Here is a 23,537-nt window from a genome sequence, read left to right as displayed (position 1 = left end):
TTTTGCCCCTTCGTGTGGGGTATTCCTGTCCTCGGGGGAAGCTGCTGAATGGAAATTAGATTTTTCCCAGCAGTGTTCCCGTAGCCAAATTGCAAAAGCCGTGCAATCGACGCAGAGAATTATTTTTTTGCCCCACGCTTTACAAAACATTACCAGTCATGAGGCTTGAGACCCCGACTGGATACCCCCGCCAGATCCTGTTCTCTAATTCCGAAGCGAAAACTCAGGAACTCCGGTGACCAGGAACAGCATACACCCCCGGGAAATGCGATTACAGCGTGTTACCCCAAACGCCAGACAGGACCAACACGGGGGCCCAATTCACCCTGTCAGAGCAGCATATGCCCCGCCGTGTACCCTTGCATGGTTCTCAACTGTAAACAATAAAGACTACGAGACAAGGGGCTTATATTTATATATCTTGGTAGCAGGGGCTAATATTAATATATATTGGCTGGAGGGGCTAATATTTATATATATCGGCAGCAGGGTCTAATATATATATATATCAGCAGTTCAGCTATTTTTAAATCATAATTCATTCAATGCCTTTACTTCAAAGAAAAAAGCACATATTATGCAGTTAAAAATTCATGTCTATTGCACATATATATATACACACACACACACACACACACACACACCGTATTTGCTCGATAAGGTGACCCTGATTATAAGAAGTCCCCCCAGAATCTGAATATTAATTTAGGAAAAAAGAAAAAGCCTGAAAATAAGACGACCCTATAGGAAAAAAGTTTTACCAGTAAATATTAATTCATGTAAAGTATTTTTTCATATTTAATAAAAGCTATGATTGAAATATGTTTTTTGTTTCCTTTTATTTGGCAACCTGCCCCTCGAGTTATGCACATCTGCCCCCTGGCTTGTCACTCTGCCTCCCTGATATGCCTTATACCCTCCTATATGCCATTCTGGCTCCCTGGTATGCCTTTAACCCCCTATATGCCACTCTGCCTCCGGAAATGCCTTTTAACCCCTTTATATGAAAGCTGGAGATGCCAATGATCCTACCCCATGTATGTTTCAAACCCCTCATTGTATTAGCCTCTACCTTTTCTGCTGGGAAGCTTTTCCAGGTATCTGCCACCATCTCCGTAAAATAAAGATCTATCTATAATGATCACTGCTGTAACATATCATTAAAGAATGACATTTTGTCTTCTTAAATGAGTTTGCTTTCTTTGATGTAGGAATAATGAAAGACTCGTGGAGTTTATTAAGCAAACCTTCTGCCATAGATAAGAAATCTTAACAATCATAATAATTCTTCTGTTTTAGAGCTGGATAAATGACGGTCAGAACTGAATTAGTGTCGGTTTTGGAGTGGGCCGCTCTGTAGGGTCTTCACTCATGAAATCCCTAGCAGAACTATTGAGTCGTTATCTCCTGGCAACTGAAATGCATCCCTCTCAACAGTCCCAGTTTTTGGCCAGTGCCCCGCTCTCTTGGCTAACTGCCCACCAATGCAGCTCCAACATATCAGTGAAAGGTGGCTAATCAGGTGAGGCAGGTGGACATCTCTCCTGCTCCGCCCACTTTCATGACCATTCCTGCCCCTGGGGGTGGAGCAATGAACATCTAATGAACATCAATGGAGTTCTTTTCAGTTTGAAAATAAACAATCAATAATACAATCAATAATAATAATAATAATAATATATTTGCCACCAATCACAATTTTGCTCAGGCGCTACAAAGACACAGAAGAGATGTTACTCTACTGTGAACGAGACCAGATGAAGAAACTAAAAATGAAGGATCTGAATCCAAGTGATGTTCGTTGAAGTATTCTAGATATTGTCTAATATAAAGTGAATTATATTGCTGGAATCTACTGCCCTTACTATAAAATACATGTTTTAAAATATAAACTGTTACATTTCCGGATTAGCAGACACATGAGATTAAAAGCAATTCATCAAAAACCCTTTACCAGTAAAAAAAAAAACCTGCAACAGGTGTTTGAAATAATTTAAAGAAGATTATAATTGGTTTATCAGGTAGATTTTGAGCAACATTCGTAGCGTTCGTATTTGGTAGCTGGGCTGTTTTTGTCATAGAATGCGAAGATGATGATGTCATAGAATGCTGTTCACTTTATGACATCACAATGAAGCCTGGATGAGATTGGCTTGCTGCAGCCAAAGGACCTCATTTCTCTTCAGTTGTCCTGTGAGAAGGTAGCGAAGAAATATTTTGACAGATCGTTGTCCATAATGCCTAAAAGGCGGAGAACAGGGAGCCGAGGGAGGCGTCGGAAAAGGCCGCAGAAAAAACCTGAGAGGAGCCAGAGCGTAAAAAAGTCTGTCTCCACAGGGAAGCGCTGCAGCCCACCGAAAGATGTCCCAGTTCCACCAGAGACATCTAATCGTGCAGTAGGAGAGGTTGTTGCTCAGACACAACCAGGAGGTCTCTTTCAGACGCTCCTACTGTTTGTTTGGAATATAGCCGGTCACATAAAAGAGGGTTTTAACCAACTAGTTGGACTGGGAAGGGGCAAGAAAAGGCCCATTTCAGTGAGTTGCCAGGAGCCCTGTAAGAAGAAGAGGAGGGTATCTGGGTCCCCAAGGGAGGGAAAGAAGCATGATAGTGCCGAACAGGAAAAGGCAGGTTCCAGAAAGCGAAAACGATCATCTTCGCGTGATGAAACCTGCCCTAGTACTAAGAAAGCACTAGTACCATCTCATGCCAGACTGACAGTACCAGGTCCAACGTCTCTTGTCCGGCTTAGTTTCCAATGTGTACTGGGAGAAGGAGGTTACGGAAGGGTAAGAAGATTAGGGTTAGGAGACAGGATTATGTTTTTAGAACATTTACCTGTAATCTTTACTGTGTATTGTAGACGCTGATAATAAATTCTGATCCAAATAACTTTCTAAAACTAATGGACATTCAAAGATCCAACACAGCAGTAGGAGGAATCTTGAAGGATATCTCATAATTGATATAGTTCATTCTAATAATTAAGAAACTGTGTTGATAAAGTGATATGAAATTATTACTTTAATACACAATTTCCAGTCCTTCATGGAAATCCCAACATTAGGAGGCAACCATGTGTCTTCACAGATGTTTGATGGTGGGAGGGCATTTTTTGTTAAATCTTCCATTATATTAAATCAAGAAAACACCATACATACTAATTTACCTTTGTGCTTCCTTCAGGTCCTGCTGGCCACTGACTCCGTCAGTAAGCAGAAGCTAGCGGTAAAAATGGTGAGCAAACAGATGATGCTGAAGGCAGGCGTAGAGGTCGTGTTCTTGGAGCGCCGCATTTTAAAGATCGCATCAGGCAGCTTGTTTCTCACCCACGCTGTCTCCACTTTCCAGACAGAGGTACCTAGAACATTGTCTTTCCTTAGAATTTTAATATCTGTATATTGAGGAATCTTTTTGCAGATGAATGTAACAATCATGTAAGATTGAAATGATTGAAAAACGAATTATGTTGCGAGTACAGTCATTCGAATGTTCTCTGCCTCATTGTAACATTCTATTCTATTGTCCTTTCTTCCGAAACAGGACCACCTCTGTTATGTCATGGAGTATTTGAGTGGAGGGACCCTATTCGACTTCCTTGAGAAAGCAGGCCGGCTTGACATCAACACCGCAAGGTAAGAACTCAAAAGCATAACCAGCTAGATATGGGGAGAAGGGGAAGAGATAACATTGGGGGGGGTGAGAATTAAAGACAAGAAAAGAGAGGGTAGATTTATCTTGGGGTTAGATTGGGATATGAGGATAAACAGTGATAGAATAGAAAGAGCTATTATTGTGATAGAAAAATCTCCAGGTTGGAATTATATTACACAGGGCTGTAGGAAGGACGATGGTTTAAGTTTTATCATTTGGGGATAACTTCATGTTTATCTTACAGGTTCCTTGCGGCAGAGATTGTCTGCGGCCTGCAGTTCCTGCATAACAATGGCATCATCCATCGGTAATTAATAGTCTTCCTTTATATATATATATATATATTTATTGCAGTGTCTTCTTTCTCCTGCTTTCTCGGCTCCATGTCTTTCAATGCATAAAGTTTAAGTTCTAATTACTCTTCTTCTTCTCCATACCATCTTTCTCTCATACTTATATTGACTTTTTATCTTGGAAACAATGTGCTTTCTGCTCTTCAAACTAATGCCCAGATACTGTATCCTTAGAAAGCCTTGGAATTGTATTTCAGTATTTGATATGCTGGTTTCATCATTAATGTAAAAATCCCACGGGCTTCTGCGCTATTACGTAACGGGCAAAATAGAAAGGTGTTTCTACAAATGGGCTGACTTAGTCCCATAATGTTACCCGGGAGTCCTTGATCAGTGAAGCTGCGTTTCTTTAACAAACACAACAATAATAATAATAATAAATAATTCTCTTCACAGCGACTTGAAACCAGACAACATCCTGCTGGACGGCGCCGGCCATATAAGAATAGCTGATTTTGGGCTGGCGCTGGAGAACATGTTTGGTGACGCCAAAGCCTTTGGATATGCAGGAACTTATGGCTATATTGCACCAGAGGTGAGGATTAGATCTCCACATTTTTGACAATATCTGTTTTATTTCTTTTGTATGGACACTTTAACAATTAAACCCACTTCTACCTTTCTCATTGCAGATGTACAGAGGCCAAAGCTACAACCACGCGGTCGACTGGTGGGCATTTGGCGTCATCCTTTACCAAATGGTCACGGGATCATATCCCTTTTATTTTGATGACGATGACAACACTATGAAGATCTCAGTGTTGCGCCAAACACCCGCGTACCCCGAGTGGCTGAGTAGCGACACAAAGGACATCCTTCAGATGGTGAGTACAAGTAGATAGCATGCGGTCTTTAGTATTAAGAATTTAGTTCTTCGCATGGGTTAAATTATGACTCCCTTTAAAGTAGGTAACTTTTATAGATGTAAGAAGATCACTTGTATTCACACGTAGTATACTCTTAATTTGTCCTTTCTTCATATGGTCCGGTTCATAGCAGAGGAACATTTTACATCCTGACTCCTCTTTTTTCTCTTTATAGCTCCTGAACAAATTTGGCTCTTTACGGATGCAAATGGTGGCAAACATCAGATCCCACGCCTTCTTCAGAGGAATCGATTGGGAAGAACTTGAGGCTGGGAGAATATCCCCACCATTTACACCACAAACAGTAAGTATATAAATACGGTATTCATTAGGGTGCACGGTGTGGGCAGTTGGAACCATGGAGATTGCGCTCACCGTTACACTCTAGGTAGAGATAATAAGTTTTATTAGTAAATGTATATTTCAGACCTGCCTAATATGAAGCTGATATGAAGCTGATGTCATAAGCGTAGAATGTTTGTTGTCCTCCATTGACTTTTTAAATTCTGCTTTCTTGTAGCCATCTCTGGAGCATTTGGCCAGCAACGTGGACCAGAGCCTGCTGGTGCCATCAAGGGATCCACAAGAGCCGCCACTGACTTTGGAAGAACAAGAGGCGTTCCGCGGCTTTTCCTTTGTGAGCCGATAACCGCTCACCGTTCTACCTGCACCTGCTGCGCTCTGCGATCCCCACCAAGAGCACGAACATCGGTGCTTTGTACAGTTTCTATACCTGATAATACCGGGAACTTCTGTAAATAGGAGAATGAAAGGGTGATTAAGAAATCTGTACATTATACAAATACATCGGATGCCGTTAAGTGCTTGTTGATCCAAGGAGAAATCTGATTGCCATTTGGAGTCAAGAAGGAATTTTTTCCCCATTGGAAGCACAATTGGAAATTGCTGACATAAGGGGTTTTTTGCCTTCTTTTGGATCAAGTTCATCAAACGGGTGAAACACTTCTTTACCCGCACAAACAAATAAATAACCATCTAGAGAACTTTCTGAAATATTAAGTGATTGAAGTTGAATGCTTATTTCTCGTGCCGAATACATTTGAGTTTTGCCTTTGCGCTCCAAGACGCTCGTTACATTTATTATAAAAGAAACTTTTCATGGAACGCTATGTGTTGATTTAGCTCATCGCAGCTCAATCATTATCTGCACATCACAGAGAACATGAAATCATTTACAGACTGCTAGTTACTGGGGGGTCATTTCAAGATATTTAAACCTTACATTAACCGTTTTATTATAACTTGGCTTTTTCTGGCACTTTAAGCAAAGACCTTTTTTCAAGTATTCCATGACAATCACATATATTGCATATATTTCATAGGGTGTATTATAGACAATCATTACGACTGGCCAAATAGGATGACTGGCCGGCCCTCCGGAAAAGGAAATGACAATATCATGGTTTTAAAAGAAAAATTCTGGTGCAACAGTTTAAAAATATTCTTATACCATGGAAACCAATAAAGTTTGTGTCTCATTGGTTGCTTTATTTATAATATCAAATTAATAACCAATTAATAAAAAGCCATTTTGATAATAATATTTATCTGCATGAAACTGGCGTACTCGAGCAGGTCAACATACAAAGATTTGTGATTTTGCGTCTCTCAACATCTAGAAACAGAATTTGTTGTCAGATCAGACCCATTTGACCCCGTCTAGTCTGTCCACTTTAGATTTTAATCAGTCGTTGGTCTCGTCTTAAATTCAGGAGCCATAATCGTATCCAGTGGCACCAGCAAGGGGGGGGGGCAGAGTGGGCCATGGACCCCCCTACATCATGCTGTGCCCCTCAGGCTTTTTCTTTTTTTCATAAATTAATATTCAGATTTTGGGGGGTCGTCTTATAATTGAGCAAATACGGTAATATATATATATATATGTATATATTGACTTGAGGGGCTCATATATATATATATATATATATATATATATATATATATATATTGGCAGCAGGGGCTAATTATAATATATATCGGCAGCAGGGGCTAATATTAATATATACTGGCTGCAGGGGCTAATATTAATATATACTGGCTGCAGGGGCTAATATTAATATATACTGGCTGCAGGGGCTAGTATTTATATATATCAGCAGTAGGGTCTTATATTTAAGAATGAAAAATAACTGCCAGTTCAACAGTTATTTTTAAATCATAATTCAATCAAGGTCTTTACCTCAAAGAGATAAGCACATATTATGCAGTTACAAATGCATGTCTAACGCATATATATATATATATATATATATATATATACACACACACATACACAATGTATATGTAGCATTTTATAATTGCCCCCCTACTTTGGTCCCTGTCCCCCCATAAATATGAAAGCTGGAGACGCCACTGCTCAACTGCTCATCACGACTGTCCCACTAAAATCAGGATGGTTGGGAGGTGTGTGAGATGCCTGTACTAGGCACTGCACCGTATGACATGCGGCTACTGAAATTAGGGTTTAACGAAGACATAATAAAATAACTCTCTTCCGCAGTCTCCGCAGAACCCACTGTACATCGCTGCGGAATACGATGGCGATATATAAAACAATAAATATGAATAATCTCATTGACATGCCGCGAGGAGACTGCTGCAGACTTGTGAATGAATAAGCACGACATGACTAAGCACGAAACGCGTTGGGCATTTATTTCACGTTTCCCCTGCTGTGTGCTATTCCGTGGATTACAAACTGGCAATAAATAAATATGTTTGCACGTGGAGGAGTTTGGGCCTTTACTTGGCTCCTGCAGAAGTCTCCCGCCTTCCTGTTGTGCTACATGTAGAATAAGGACAAGGGAACAAAGCTAACAATAAACTACCTGCGTCATGACGTCCAAAACGCCCCTTAAAGGATTTCATCAAAGCCCTGTTAAGACGTGTAATTCTCCATGTTACCTCTAGGTGTCAGTCTAACCATAGAGCGCTAATTTAGCTGCCGTTGGGACGCTCTTTCTCCAGATGGTGTCTGTGGTTGGCTCCTGGTAACCATGTTGCTATGGAGGGCAGTGGAAGCTGCCGGAGAGGGCCGTCCATGGTGAGTGTGAGTTACTTCCATCTCTTTGGTTGTTTATCTCCCGCCTCGGGCTCTGTCTGACGTGGCTGCCGGTGTTGTGCTGCAGTCGCGAGAAATTGAGGGCTCCGGTCCAGGGACCGTGACGGGCCTCTGCCAGCTCATCTGTGTAGCACCTAGCGGGGGAATCTATCACCCTAACTCCAGCTTGGGTCCTGTGGGTGCCCGTGGTCTGCAGAGATCGGGGCGTAGTTGTGACATCACTTATCTCTTCGGTGTGACCGAACTAAGTGGAGAACTGGGAAGAGCAGCAGATCCACTGACACTGTGTGATTACATAACAATGAGTAAAGCATGGGGATGGCGACGTGGATCCGAGTGGGAGTGGGTTTGCATTGTATTGCTACATATTATTACAAAGTCTTCTGTTGTTTGAAAATTACTAGCATTCTGTTTCTAGAAAACATACAATATGTCATAATATATTTTATTATATAATATATATATATATATATATATAATACCTGAAAAACCCTCACGGCGTGCCGCCTGTGTGCGCGTGCCACGTTAATATTATCCTCACGGCGTGCCAGCCATGTGCATCACGTTAATATCACCCTCACTGCGTGCTAGCCGTGTGCGTCACCTTATTAATACCCTCACGCTGTGCCAGCCGTGTGCGTCACCTTATTAATACCCTCACGCTGTGCCAGCCGTGTGCGTCACCTTGTGAATACCCTCACGGCGTGCTAGCTGTGTGCGTCACGTTATTAATACCCTCACGGCGTGTGAGCCGTGTGCGGCACGTTATTAATACCCTCTCGGCGTGCCAGCCGTGTGCGTCACATTATTAATACCCTCACGGCGTGCCAGCCGTGTGCGTCACGTTATTAATACCCTCACGGCGTGCCAGCCGTGTGCGTCACGTTATTAATACCCTCACGGCGTGCCAGCCGTGTGCGTCACGTTATTAATACCCTCACGGCGTGCCAGCCGTGTGCGTCACATTATTAATACCCTCACGGCGTGCCATCCGTGTGCATCACATTATTAATACCCTCACGGCGTGCCATCCGTGTGCGTCACATTATTAATACCCTCACGGCGTGCCATCCGTGTGCATCACATTATTAATACCCTCACGGCGTGCCATCCGTGTGCGTCACATTATTAATACCCTCACGGCGTGCCAGCCGTGTGCGTCACGTTATTAATACCCTCACGGCGTGCCAGCCGTGTGCGTCACATTATTAATACCCTCACGGCGTGCCATCCGTGTGCATCACATTATTAATACCCTCACGGCGTGCCATCCGTGTGCGTCACATTATTAATACCCTCACGGCGTGCCATCCGTGTGCATCACATTATTAATACCCTCACGGCGTGCCATCCGTGTGCGTCACATTATTAATACCCTCACGGCGTGCCATCCGTGTGCATCACATTATTAATACCCTCACGGTGTGCCAGCCGTGTGCGTCACATTATTAATACCCTCACGGTGTGCCAGCCGTGTGCGTCACGTTATTAATACCCTCACGTCGTACCATGTAGTTATAATGACGGCTAGTATTGTTCTGCGGCCGGCAGATGGATCGCTCTTTACCTTCTATGGACTGGGGTTCGTGTTTGCGGAAGGTGGTGGAATTTAAAAAAAAAAAACCACATTTGTGACGATGGAACTTTCTCCAGATTTTTACCTTTTTTGTGCGTTTTCAGTGGCTGGTCGTGTTTAAAACACATCAGGCCTCAGCCTGACCTCTGAATTCTTTCCACGATCTACTACTACTTTATCGTTTTTAGTTGGAAGCGTAATGTATACTCAATGTGTTTATTAATAACACACTACCTGTGAAAGGAAGGAGAACGCTGGATTCGAGGATACCCGTGTATGATCTGTAGGGGTCATATTTAAACGTATATATGTGTAAAGGTAAAATATAGGTTGGGGCGTCCTCCAATCCCGGGTCCTAGTCCTGATAGGGAGCCCGCTGCGAGTCATTACAGGTGGTGCTATTTACATACATCTGAAAAACCTCTTTATATAACAACCAGAAGCATTGTAAACATCTTAATGACATCATGTGCTTATTTGAAATTGATGCAGTGTACGTGATGTCATCCAATAGCCGGTTAGTGCAGAGGAGGGCGACTAAAATTCTAAGCGGTTTGCAGGATAAATGTCAGCAAAGACTAAGGGATCTCTGTATGTACGACTTGAAGGAGAGAGAGAGGAGGAATCTTTTAATACTTAGAGAGATTTAACAAAGTAATGTGAGAAAGTTCTACTTTACAGAGAGGGTGGTGGATAAATGGAACAGCCTCCCATCAGAAGTGGTAGAGGCCCATACAGTGAAATGAAATATATATGAGGCAGGCATCTGGCTCCTGAATCTAAGACAAGACCGAGGACTGATTAAGGTTCGAGTCTTTACATCAGGACAATTGGGCGACTAGACAGATGGACTGGGAGTTATCTGCCGTCGCATTCTGTGTTTAATCCGGTGAACGAATCTGATGTGACCTTTAACAGAAATCTGATTTTTTGATTGGTATAATTTGGCAGCAAACCATGTCATTGTTTACGTCTCTGCTGTATCCGGAGTTCAGACCCGAGGTGTCTGGAGCAGTTTGTGATTATTTCTGGACTGAATCATTCCCGAAGCTGCCTGAATTGCACAGATCGGGACCTCCTTGGTTACTCTTCTGCTGGAAATCCCTTGCGATTATTATTAACAATGTACCGCTGTTTGTCCTGATATGTAAATAAAGTAACGTGTCCACCCAAGTGGACTTTGCTATTGGCAAATAGGAGGGAATGGCCACCTTCTCCCATCCAGATATGATTTATTACATGGCCGGCGTCATGGGAGAAATACATTTCTGAAAGAAGTCCTGCGTGGCAGACAATAGTGCTTGCGAGGTGAGCTCTGTTGACAATTTGGAGCTCCTTGTAGGGTATCCAGATGATTAACGTCCGGCTCACAAACCACTCTTTTCTGAATCCTACTGTCTTTCTGGATTCAGTCCAGAACCCAGCGGTGGCAGAAGAATGCATGCGCGGAGGAGCCAGCGCTGCCCCCGGCTGCCAGGTATGAGAGCAAGCAGTGTTTCTTACTGAAACCCTAACTTGTAAAAGCCGTTTGCTTCACTGATCACTGGACGTAATGAAGGCATGACTGACCCGTCTGAATTATTCATTGTCTGGCCTATTCAGAATACCCGATCTGCTGCAGCCATTATTCTGACTTTGGACCTCAACTGGATCCTTACAAACTTCGTTACTGCCGCAAGATCATAACATTTAGTTCAGAAGCTGTCCTCTGAAACCGTTCTCTGTCGGGACTGTTTTATTAAGGACTAAATCTAATCCTCGCGTGCTTTTAGCAGAACAAAAACAAATAGCAGATGTTTGTTTGTTTTGGCCTCATATATAAAATAAGCTGGCAAGCGGTTCCTTTCCTAAATATCCGTATGCCGAGAGTATTTATTCATGAAAACTAGTTTATTAAGAGCATTGGAGTGCTGGATGGCAGAGAGAGATCGCCTACCGTACATCGCAGAACTGTATAATGAGGTCGTCCATGTGCTGCAATTACTGATGATGTAATAACAAAACAACTTGGTTGTTGAGACTGCGCACGGTGTGATCTATATGTAAAGATCAGATTTGGGACACTGGCCGTTGGTCCTGTCAGACTCTCTTGCTTTGGGTTTGACGGAGATTCAAGCTTTTATCACTGTTTGTACACTTTCAGTGACATACCGTTGTAGGTTCTTGGTTGTTGGGTTTACTTTTTCCCCCATATACTAGACGGGTTTCGAACACCCAGCTCATTCCCGCATCGGCCAAGCGGAAAGTATCCCTCAGGATCAGAGAATTATTACAATGGAGACCTTCGGGTTCTGCCGAGCACCCAAGTTCCTATTGATGCCAGGGGTACTCTATTTACAGCTCAGCTAAGTTTTGGCTGCGTCTCAGATAAGACCTAGCGGTTCTTTTGTTTACAACAAGGAAGGGTGATAAACAAGCTCGGACTGGCCACCTAGCCAATGCCCGGAGGGCCGCTGCCGGACGTCGCTCTATACACACTCGATCTGCCGCTCCAGCTACAGATCAGGTGCTCAAAAACACAATTTGCAGCCTGTCCTATCCAGCCATCGGCCGCACTGCCGTCATTAGGTGGCCGCCGGCATTAAAGGGTCAAGGTCGCCTTGTTATCCCCTGGCCCTGGTGATAAAGGTTATGTATGCTGTTAGGGGGGTTTGTCTACTTTACTAGGAGAGAAAACCAGAACTAAAACAATAATCAAGCAAGTGTATTGTATATGATGCAACAAGAGGCCCATTATCCGACAGCATGTATTTATATAAAAGATGTATTAAGCAAACTTTAGAAAAGGTACCGCTGTGTTTGAGGGATCAGCACGATTTAAAGAGAAATGCTAAAAAATGTACGATATGATACTTCCTAGTCAGGCGAACCCCAGTTTCAAGGCTATGAAGGTGGATAAAGTCGGGTGTCCTGTCTTCACCCGCCCTGTCTGTATCACCTGCTGCGCAAGCAGAAAAAAGGGGTCTGTACACTAGAGGGAAAGGGCCGGTTTCAACGCTTTCACTTCACTATTCATTATGAAGAGCCGTGCCTAGCAAACGTCTCCAGCTTGAAGAGTAGAGCTGGCCCTGTATAATGTGTAGTTCAGTGTATGTTAGGAACTCCCGCTGATTTAACAATACATTATACAGGGCAGCCAAAGCTCGCTGGGATGGAGCTTTGTAATGTGTAGAGAAACCAAGCGGTTGAAACACAACTCTCCATTTAGTGAATAGACCCCAAGGAAATGGATGCTGCCTGAGCATCGTTGTTCTTTCATTATAGCCGGTGAGCTACCTCTGCTCTAAGACATGCCGTAGGACTTTTTTGGGGGGTTAAATCAGTAACATAAAGGGTTAATGGCTTTGCTTAATAGGGTCAGAAGGACAGAGATGCCGACACAAGTAATTAGCAAAGAAAACGTCAGCGAAGGAGTCGTGCCTGTCCGTAAAGCTGATGGTTCTGCTTGTTTTTGTGTTCGTGGTACTGTCTCTTTAATAGAAATGATTTTGCTGGCATGAAATGATACGGTATGAATTATTTTTGGATCGGCAGAGGCTGGTAATACCTGTTCCTGCTTTCCAGATCTGTGAATCAGGACACGGCACGCTCTCGGCGCTGGATTCGGGCTCTTTTCAGGTAGTCTGTCCACTTTCCCTCTGTTTGGAGCATTTGGGGTATTTACACCCCATACTGTAGTAATAATAATGGCATATTGTATTGTTACGGCACACTAACACGGCGGCGTTCGCAACAACAATACCTTCAATAACGCAGCAGCTGTTACTGGAGTCATCGCGGAGAACTACGATCAGCACATTGTGTTTTGGGGGGGATTTGTTTGTTTTGCGGAGTTTTGGAAGTTTGTACGGCTTAGGCTTTGTTGGCATGGATTTTTAACGGGTTCCCAGTGCTACGGGGAGCAGATATTTGAACGCAGCCCTCCGGGGTTTGTTCCTCATCTGCCCCTCTTGGATGGGAGATCCAGCCAGACCTTCCAGCTTTTTCCTGGTTATGCTTATATAGACTTTTAATCCAAGCTTGACAGAGCCATGTGGAATTTCGAGGCAGCTTGATTGATTTCTTCTTGTCTGCGCCCGCAGAGACTCGTCTAAACAAAATGTAGGCAGCGGCGGTAATATTTTACGAGTCATTTTAGACAAGGACCATCATTGGTGCGAATAATATTTAGATGTCTCTGCGTACGCATCAATAAACAGCTGATAAAATATTGTGTAACCGGTAATTATATAGTGCATTAGTGCATGTGTGTTGCATGCAGGTGTACATGCGCTACACCCACGATAGTCGTAAGAGGCCAGGTAAATCAGGTTCTTATCTAAGAATCTGTACATTGGCCAGCTGCAGGGTTAGCATGTATAGATTATTTAGACTAAGCGTTTACGTGGGACATTCAGGTCTCATTTATTTCTCGTGTTTCGTTTCCAAATTGTTATGGGCTGCAGTACTGATGTCCTGCCCCCACCTTGTACTCTGCTGTGGTATGTGATGGTGCTGTACGCATACAACGAATCAGAAATAAGATAATCTTATTTCCTCCATTTATGTGAATATACAGCAGAGGTATAAGAATTTGGGTTATGCTCCCCAACCTGGGATACCTTCTGGGGTTCCTTTGACCCGCAGTCCGGTGGAGACGGGGGGCAGAGGTCTGTCCTGCCCTGTTTGTTGCTGGGAGTCTAAGCTTACGGCGTGGTTTTGAGGTTTAGCAGATGTGGCTTTGCACTTGGCTGCCACGTTTTACACTCACAGATGGGACGGGAGCTGAGGATCGCAGGACTCCACCGAAGCCCCGCTGCGCTCTCATCCCCAGAACACAACACAGGTTGTAAAGCATTTTTTTAACTGTTTGTGCAGCCGGCAGCGTCGCATGTTTTGCAATGCTGTGTTTTGTCTGTTTTTCTGCTTGCGCAGCAGGTGATACAGACAGGCCGGGTGAAGACAGAACACGCAACTTTATCCACCTTCCTTCATAGCCTTGAACCTTGGGTCCGTCTGACTAGGGTAGTATTTTATCGCAAAGATGAGATGTTTGTTTCAGTGCTGTGCTTAAAGATAAAAAAGCTTGATTCTGCTTGTGCTTTGTTGTTTATCGCTCAAGAAACGCATTTGTCTTTTATGTAATAGGACATCGTGAAATGGAAATTAGGGGTAAAAGTTGTTGCCTCTGCCTTTAGCATTCTTTGCCAAAAATAGAATGTGTGTGCGCTGCGTGTTGTTTTTATTATGTTCCAGGTTAGACAGATTATTACGTTTTGCAGCCGGCACCCCAACCTTAATGAATTCGTTGACAGCATAACTACGGAATTTGATGGCGCTTTATAAAACAATAAATAATAATAATAATAAGGTGTGGGGGCGGAGCTAGCAGTGCACAGGAGGCAAGGCTAGGCACAATCATACAGGAAGTGGGTGGAGCTACACCACTTAGAGGTAAACATAACCAGCGCATGTTACATGCAGCATGGCATATACCCCTTCCTGGCGTGTACACTTACAAATATGCCCAGCTCTGTTTATTGCAATGATCCTGAACTGTCATATGCCTTTATTAATTCATCTAGTATTTCGTACCTTCCAACTGTTCATGTTTAGGAGGGACAGTCCCTAATTGGGACCAAAATCCCTCTCCCTCTTTCCTCCCCTGATGCCCCCTTTTGGGCTGGCCGTGTGGCACACCTGGCCACTAGGTAGCCGGTAGTGTGTAGCCACCAGCTGGATGTGCCGGTCAGTCTAAGTGAACAAAGAAACATACGGGCTGTCATAGCTTGCTGTTAGCTGCACTTATTCTATTAAGTTAGGGGCGTCCAACCTGCAGGACTACAGCTCCCATCCTCCTCAGCCAGCCCCTTACCTTAAAGAGCATTATGGGAGATGTTGTCCTGCAGCAGCTGGAGGGACGCAGGTTGGACGCCCCTGTATTAAGTGGCAGCGGGCTGTTATCCCCAGTCAGGCCCTGCTAGGAGCTCAGTGGGTTTGCTGTGTATGAGATCTGCAGTCCTAAAAGTCATGGTATTTCACAGTAACTTTTTTTAAACCTTAATAAATAGCTGTAAAAAAGCTATACAAACACACATCGCTCTCTTCCACACACACACACCCATGCTTTCCACAATCACATTAAATCTGTTAGGTGTCTGGCTCAGGGAGTACTCCTCGCTTGTGGGGCAAATTGCCTTGCTAGTAGTATCAGTGCCATAATGGCGAGCGTCTCCCAATGATGACACGAAAGTCAGGCCCTGCTTACAGTCTGTAAACCTCTGTCATCGTATTAATCCGTAATGTAAATATAAATGGCGTGCTACTTACCAGGCTGTTTGTTTTCCAGCGCTGTGTGCCTGGCTGTGATTCTCTGCTTGGTCTATAATTATAGGCTGTATAAAAAATCATTATCATCTGCTAAAAAGTCTTAAAAGGGATGTCATTTTAATGAACAATTCAGTAATTCACTTTATTTTGCTTGACATGTCTAGCACTCTGGTGATATTTGCATTGCAGGAACAAAATTCTAAAAGAGAGTAAGATGTCACAGTTGTGTGTTTTATTGTTCCCCTGTATAAACCCAGTTCTAACGGCTTTATACATAATTTACGCAAATAAGACCAAAGTGACCTTGACATTGCGCCTGTTTTTAAACATAGATCCCAATTTAGTTTGGATGTGTCGCGGCCATCAAAATTATACCCAAAACAGATCAATTCCAATGCATTCATGTATATGGCGTACAAGGGGAGGGGCTTAGCAATAGCTCCGCCCACCCATGCCTACGCTGGGTGCTTTTTGACACCAATATCTCCTGATTGTTTTTTGCAATAATCATTGTTGAGTTTAAAATCCCAATTACATTTTTTAAAGAAATTGTCCCTTTTTCTCTTCCAGGACCTAAGGTGTATTCTGTAATTAGCCTCTGAAGTTATCGTTTAGGGGGGGGGAGTCATTTTGAGATGACGCGGAGAGGACAGAGTGAGCCTTTTTAAAATAATAACTAAATCCCCGTGTACCCGGCGACCCGGGCCGATGACACGTTTCCGTGGACAATGACCATCAAGATGTCAACGGCAGGGAACACACAGTCCCCCGAGGACACAAAGTGCCTCCTGTCTCCGGATAAAGCGAAAGCAAAGGGATCGCTCTTCTCTCACTGGACTGAAAAGATGGTGATCACGCGCAGCGACAGCGTGCCCGATGAGAACGTTCTGAAAATCACCATCACCGAGACAACCGTTATCGAGTCGGACCTGGGAGTCTGCAATTCCCGGGCGCTCACCTACCTCGCACTGTGGTTTTTCTTCAGCTTCTGTACACTTTTCCTCAACAAGTACATTCTGACGTTACTGGAAGGGGAGCCGAGCATGCTAGGTAATCCCGTTCCACCTATACAACCAGATAGATAACGTGTTGTTATAGAATAGATCGAATTAATATTTGTTCTTTATTTTTAGGTGCTGTCCAGATGCTTTCCACCACCTTTATTGGCTGCATCAAGATGTTCATTCCCTGCTGTCTGTATCAGCACAAACCCCGGCTTAGTTACCCTTCAAACTTCATCATGATTATGGTTTTTGTGGGTATTATGAGGTAAATCTGTCGTGACACCAATATGGGGGGGAAAACCATATTGTTGTGTGAAAAGTATTTTATTGAGTGGTTCTAGAGCTAGTTAGGAATTTCTTCTCGCTGATTTAAAAATACAGCTCTATCCAGCTAAACAAAATATTGTTTTAAATGTTTAAAATAAAGCAACATTTTATTCATTAACTTGTTCAACCAAAACAAAATAATACATAAAAGGGAACCTGGGTGAGGAAACAACACATTCAATTTCTACCTAGGTCATTACTTTATTAAATAGATTTAGGGCACATCCGGAGCCCCTGTGTGTCGTTTTAGATTGTAAACCCGGCAATAAAATGCAGTTAAACACTTCTTGAAGTTATAAAGAACTGCTTTAACCCCGTGTGTCATATTTGAGTTGTCAAGCTTCTTTGGTTCGTGTCACAACATCTCGACACTCATTTACTACGGAATATAACAAACAAAACCGGGCCCTTGCGACCCAGAAAGTTCCGCTCTTGACTCGCCTGTCCAAAGAACACTATTCCAGAAATCTTCAGAAGCAAACCAGGTGCTTTTAAAGGAAAAAGAACTTTTAGCTAATACTGTAGCATTATATGTTTTTCCCCCAGGTTCGCCACTGTGGTTCTAGGACTCGTGAGCTTGAAGAATGTGGCGGTTTCTTTTGCGGAAACGGTTAAAAGCTCAGCTCCAATATTTACGGTCATAATGTCTAGACTTATATTGGGAGAATACACCGGTACGTTTCTAACCTTAGCAACACGCTCAACCATGTTAATGCTGTTTTTTTTTTTTTAAATAATTGTTCTGTTTTGAACTATTTCAATTTCAGGGTTGTTTCAAAGAATAATATTTTAGATGATGTGATCTTTTTAGTCTGCGTAAAATGCCTCTTTTTCGTCCAGAGGATGAAAAAATGGTTTACATAAAACAGACTTTTATCAGTAGAATCCAAGTTTTGATTAAATTGATCCGTGTTAAATGTACAGAATAGAGTAATTTGTAACTGATTTTTGTGACCTTTTTTTCTTTGCCAGGAATGATAGTGAACCTATCTCTTCTCCCAGTCATGGCTGGGTTGGCACTCTGCACTGCTAGTGAAATCAGCTTTAACATACTGGGCTTCTCTGCTGCTCTGTCTACAAACATCATGGACTGGTGAGTTTCAATGGTGGGGGATTGAGGAGCATATCTGGCCAGCTTCAGATGATCAGGCCACTTCAGACATGACCTGGCTTCTTTGCTCAGGTTGTAGGACTCTGAGTTGGGCCAGTGACGGAGAGGTAAAAAGAAATACATCTGCCAAGAGTTTCAAGTGCAACCCATGATGTAGAAAAGTAATTTAGAGTTCTTCCCAGAAAGCTTGGCATGGCCAGATACCTAGCCTGGATACTTACAATCGAGAAACGGACACCCAGTAAATTTCTTAAAGCACTACCAACCACCTTACTTTAAGAAACATAGCTGTTTAATGCACACGTTTTGTAACTATGATAAAGCCAATTTTCTCGAGTGATTAGTATACGTTCTTCCTATTAAAATATTATGGTTTTTTTTTTCAGTTTGCAGAATGTCTTCTCGAAGAAACTTCTAAGTGGAGATAAATATAAATTTTCGTGAGTATTTCATGGACCACTAAAGTGCTAGTCTGTACTAAGATTATTCCAGTCCTCAAAACCCACAAGGCAGAGTTGGCGACATGTTCTTGGTACATGAGTAAAACGTCAACTCACTTAATAATTTGCAGGTCTCCCTGTTGGAGAAATTAATTCATGGTGTATGTCTTTCCACAGACCTCCAGAGCTCCAGTTTTACACCAGCGCGGCAGCAGTGATCATGCTTATTCCTACATGGATATTTCTCATGGTAATGTTTGGTGTCTCCTATCACTGTCTTTCATGCTTTTGTTTGAGGTATACAAGGGGTTGAAGTTTCCATAACCACATCTGAAACTCCATATGGGATCCAAAAGTGGGTGAAATGTGGTGGAAATTAGGAAAAACTAGGCAGAGAATGAGCAGCCTGCCACAGAAAAATTAAAATATGCAAGAAGCAGAAACAATGAATTCACAGATTTACAAGCGACCCCTCTGTGGAATTAGGTCCATCACAGCTGCTATTCCTAAAGGTATCTTGGTGCATTGTCCTGAAGATGCTGAGGGTGCACTTCTGTCATATGACCCTGTCACACGTCCCTGTTTCCTGATTATATCACTTCCTCAATTAAATGTATTAAGATCCTACGAACAAGAAATAATATACATTTTAGTGATTTCCCAATGACTTGAGTTTCATACAATACAGAAGAGAACCTGCGCAGCATAACAAAACTGCCTGTATGTTTTAGTTTCACATGGCCTTTTATAGGATCATTTTAACGAGATTTCACCTTATCAGCAATAATGAGCCAAAGGGACACCCGAGTGTACCATGCAGCCCCACCAATGAAGAATGTATATTAAAGCACCTTGAAAGTACTTGTAACTTGTGAAGAAAATAGAAGATAGTAGAAGCCGTCCCGTTTGGGGGACTACTGTTGGATGCTTAAAGCAGTCAGCGGCAGGGAAGCACTCCAATTAAAGCCAGTGGAGCCCTTTTTGTGCAGGTGTTTGGGGGTCCTCTTTATATACCCTGGACATGAGCTGGAGCTAGCTGGTAGGGCGTATAGTGCTCATGTGCTTTAGAGAGCATGAGAAAAATGGAAAATTTAAAGTGACCACATGCATTGAAGTGCATATAATGGCTGGAGTTCCCCTTAACCTTTGGCACCCCAGCTATTTTGGACTACAATTTTCATAATACCATTTGAGTTCAGCTATCTGGAGCACCAAAGCTTAGCCACCTTAGCTCATCTGCTCATATGGACCATACCAATGCAGTAGGGGCTTCGAAGAGGGGAAACAAATTCTCTCACATATCATCCTCCATATTCCTGTTTTCTCCAAACTTATAACCATATTATTATGTCATACCTTATTAAATAGTCCAGGCTTACTGTAACAAAGCATTTCAGTGTTACAAAAATGCTGTTAACTTAGGTTTAGAGTTTTAACCCATATTTCTCTCTCCAATATAGGACATGCCACTGATTGGTAAAAGTGCAAGGAAGTTCACTTACAATTGGGATATCATTGTGCTGCTTCTTATCGATGGCGTTTTGTTCCATCTACAAAGCGTCACTGCATATGCACTCATGGGGAAGATCTCACCGGTCACCTTCAGGTATACAGGGTTTTACATTCAGCGCTCAACAGCACAGAGTTCTCCTAAACTGAGTTGATGATGGTCCCGGCTCTAGAGCTGAACTGACACCAGACTGTCACAGATAGACTCCAAAGTACAGTGATTGTTTGGGGTGCCGAGTCAGGTAGAGTTAGACCCGAGTGAAATATAACAAAGACCTACAGAGAGTAAATACCGAGAATGACCTTCCCTTGGATCCCGCATATTATTTAGTGAATAGACCCCAAATAGTAAAAGGCACTGCCTGAGCAGATGACAAAATGTGAACAGGCTTCTGACAAACAGACCTTTTTAGAGGAAAGCTTTGCCACGTGGTGTTTGCAAATGCTTTCACGCTGGAGAAACTTGTGCATCGGGTATAGCTACTCATTAACCTGTTGAGTGCCAGCACGGGGGCAATTTACAAAATACCAAGTATGTACTTTATAAGATGTTTTAAAAGAGTAGTAGATTATTGATTTCCTAACATTGTGTTTAAATTGTATTCAGTCACTTAGACCTGTCGCTCTCTTCACGGGCTCCTTATGACAAAGAGTTGTGATTTATTCTAATCCTGATTCCTTTGTCTTTTCAGTGTTGCCAGCACCGTGAAGCACGCACTTTCCATTTGGCTCAGTATTATTGTTTTTGGTAATAAAATCACCAGCCTTTCTGCGATTGGGACTGTTTTAGTAATCATTGGAGTCATGCTCTATAACAAGGCCAGGCAGCATCAGAGAGAATCGTTTCGCACGTTGAGCGCACATGCAACTAGCGAAGACTCTGAAACTCTCATAGGACCAGAGCAGAAATCTCATGGAAAATAATCTGCCATGCCCTTACAGCCATTAATTCTGCCACCAAGTTCCCCATTTCATTCTCTTCTGTTCCTCCACATCCCAAGCCAGTGGACCATTAATTAAAAGCACTTTCATTGGAGGCATCCATTGGTTTATAAGTGGTTTCCCACATAGGGACACTTCTTGTTCAAAGCTAAAAACATTGACCTTTTACGAGCCGGATCATAATCACAAAGCATCATGTCTTATTTAGACCCTACTGGCATCCATACAAACCACAAATATGAAGACCGCCCCAGAGGATATATATATATTCAGTGATGTACTTTCTGGAATCAGGAACAAAAAAAGTCCCTCAAATGTAATATGTTAAGACCACCTCTTAAAATAATTTAAGAACACTTCTGGGCAGGACAAACCACTATGTTTAGTAATTTTTTTACTAGGACCTTCCACTATGTTCTTTGAGGCAACCGTCAATGCAAACCGGGGAATGACTGTAAAGCCTTTTTTATACACTGGGACCATCCGTTTGTGTGCTAACATCACCATTTTACCTCTATGAAAATAGACAATGTTGTTTTATGCTTTGTGGAACTGGTATTATGAATGTGTTCTCCTATTAGTTAATATCCACTCCCAACCACTAAGTGCTTAAAATGCATTCAAAGGACCACCGTCGTTTCCAATATAATCCATTACCCTGTTTTCTCTGTCTCCGTATACTAATCTAAATCTAATCTACTAACTGGCCGCCATTATGTCATTGTATTCCCGGCAGGTTGAGATTATCGTGCCAACGAGGGCAGGCTTATCACTCACTGACGTTGAGTTACGCTTTCTCGTATGTCTGGCAGCAGTAGGAATACTCAATGATTTGTAATGTTCTATTTTCTCATATCTTTTGGTGTTTAGGTATAAACTTTCAAACAATCACATGGTGTAAACATATCTTTAAAAGCAGAGACATTCCAGAGAGCTGCTAAGCCATAATTCGACAAGTCTTGTGCTTACTTTTACTTGGATGCATGTGGGTGCGTTATGTGTACATATATGTGTGCTGTATGCGTGTGTATGCATATCATACACCTGTGACAGTGTACTTTTTCATGATGTAAAAAAACATTTAGTATATAAAGAATTCTACACCACAGCTACAATAAAATGCCATTCTGGACTCCAATGATGCGGTTGGCCCTGGTTTCATGGGTAATTGGTGCATTGGGGAAAAACACACCCGTCTTCCTTCATTGTATTGGTTTTACTTTTTGCTATGTTATAGATAATCAAACCTCATCTCTTTGTTTAAGTAGTTAATTGCCCTTATTTGTCAGATCCTTCTAATCCACTAAATATTTTAAACTTGTGAGATCAACATATAGCCCCAGCTGGTATTCAAAGACGGCCACTTCCCACGGCTATCGAGCTTGTGCTCGCCAGCGATAGTTTGAATGCAACCATTATAGTCCTGCAGTTGATGTCGACGGGAAACTTATAAGTATTTCTAATTAAAGTGGGACACCTAGTCATGGAGTGATCCGTGGAATACTATTTGATCTACGGCATTGCGTAGTGCAACTGAGTTTGTGTCAAATGTGCCTGAGATTTATTTGTATTGAATTTTTTTCGTAGAAATATTTTACTAACATGTTCCTGTGTTGGTCTCTTCTGTGGGTGCAAACAAGGAGCAGAACTGTCCAAACAACATTCCCGATCCGCTAACTATTCCATGACTGCTCCTTGCTAGCACTGAATAGCCATAGGACTTCATCACGAGGGGGAAGATGTTTGTGTAAATACAAAACTGCTGATTGGAATAGAGCGTGTCATTGTATTAACAATCACTATATTGTTCTCGGTGTCATTTACCATTTGTAGATTGTACAGAAATCCTTATTTTTATGAGATGTGGAAATGCTGATTTTTTTAAACTGGTTTTCAAAGTGTGTTATTGTATTGTGTGCAGCCTTTTATCGTAGCAGTAAATTTTCATGTAATGGGCAGGTTCTCTTTCATGTACACGTCATATCTGGGAAGCTCTAAGAGCCGGTTTCTTTGATGTTTTATAACCGTTCGGAGTGTAACCGGCTTCCTTGATGTTTGGTAAGCAGCTTTTATATGTGGAGACCCTAGATATGTCTACGTAATGTCTCTTTCCATACCTTGATAGGTGGTTTTACTTTTCCCCCCCAACAAACTTGGTCTGCTGTAGCTACCACCTCTAGGGCTGGGTTTGCTAAACGTTAGCACTGCAGCTTCCATAATGTTCATCTTTTGTATGTGTTGCTGATTATCATGGAAGTTCAACAATATCTGGAGGCCTATCTGTTGGAGGAGACTGAACAATTCCTGTTGCGTTTTCAGGGGCAGATAGGCACTCCTAACAGTGCGGGCCATTGGCTTCTCACA

The 23,537-nt window shown here is 42.5% G+C and overlaps 1 protein-coding gene across 4 annotated transcripts; it reads left to right on the top strand.

Annotated features, from left to right (window-relative positions):
- Positions 1–7,870: 7,870 nt before the first annotated feature.
- SLC35E2B (solute carrier family 35 member E2B) lies at positions 7,871–21,463 on the top strand. Of its 4 annotated transcripts, none has more exons than XM_053452363.1 (9): positions 7,871–7,937; positions 16,411–16,890; positions 16,974–17,109; positions 17,718–17,845; positions 18,144–18,264; positions 18,669–18,722; positions 18,900–18,972; positions 20,183–20,328; positions 20,924–21,463. In XM_053452363.1, exons 2-9 carry the CDS (start codon positions 16,569–16,571, stop codon positions 21,153–21,155), a joined length of 1,212 nt encoding a protein of 403 aa, XP_053308338.1. In that variant the 5' UTR covers positions 7,871–7,937; positions 16,411–16,568; the 3' UTR covers positions 21,156–21,463. The 4 variants fall into 4 exon arrangements, with proteins under 4 accessions (XP_053308338.1, XP_053308339.1, XP_053308340.1 ...); XM_053452364.1 differs by having other exon boundaries at positions 7,893–7,943; XM_053452365.1 differs by lacking the exon at positions 7,871–7,937 and adding an exon at positions 10,902–11,008.
- The last annotated feature ends 2,074 nt before the right edge of the window (positions 21,464–23,537 follow it).

The sequence above is a fragment of the Spea bombifrons genome, chromosome 12 (genome assembly GCF_027358695.1).
Source record: "Spea bombifrons isolate aSpeBom1 chromosome 12, aSpeBom1.2.pri, whole genome shotgun sequence".
NCBI lineage: Eukaryota > Metazoa > Chordata > Amphibia > Anura > Pelobatidae > Spea > Spea bombifrons.
This window is presented reverse-complemented; position numbering and strand designations above follow the sequence as displayed.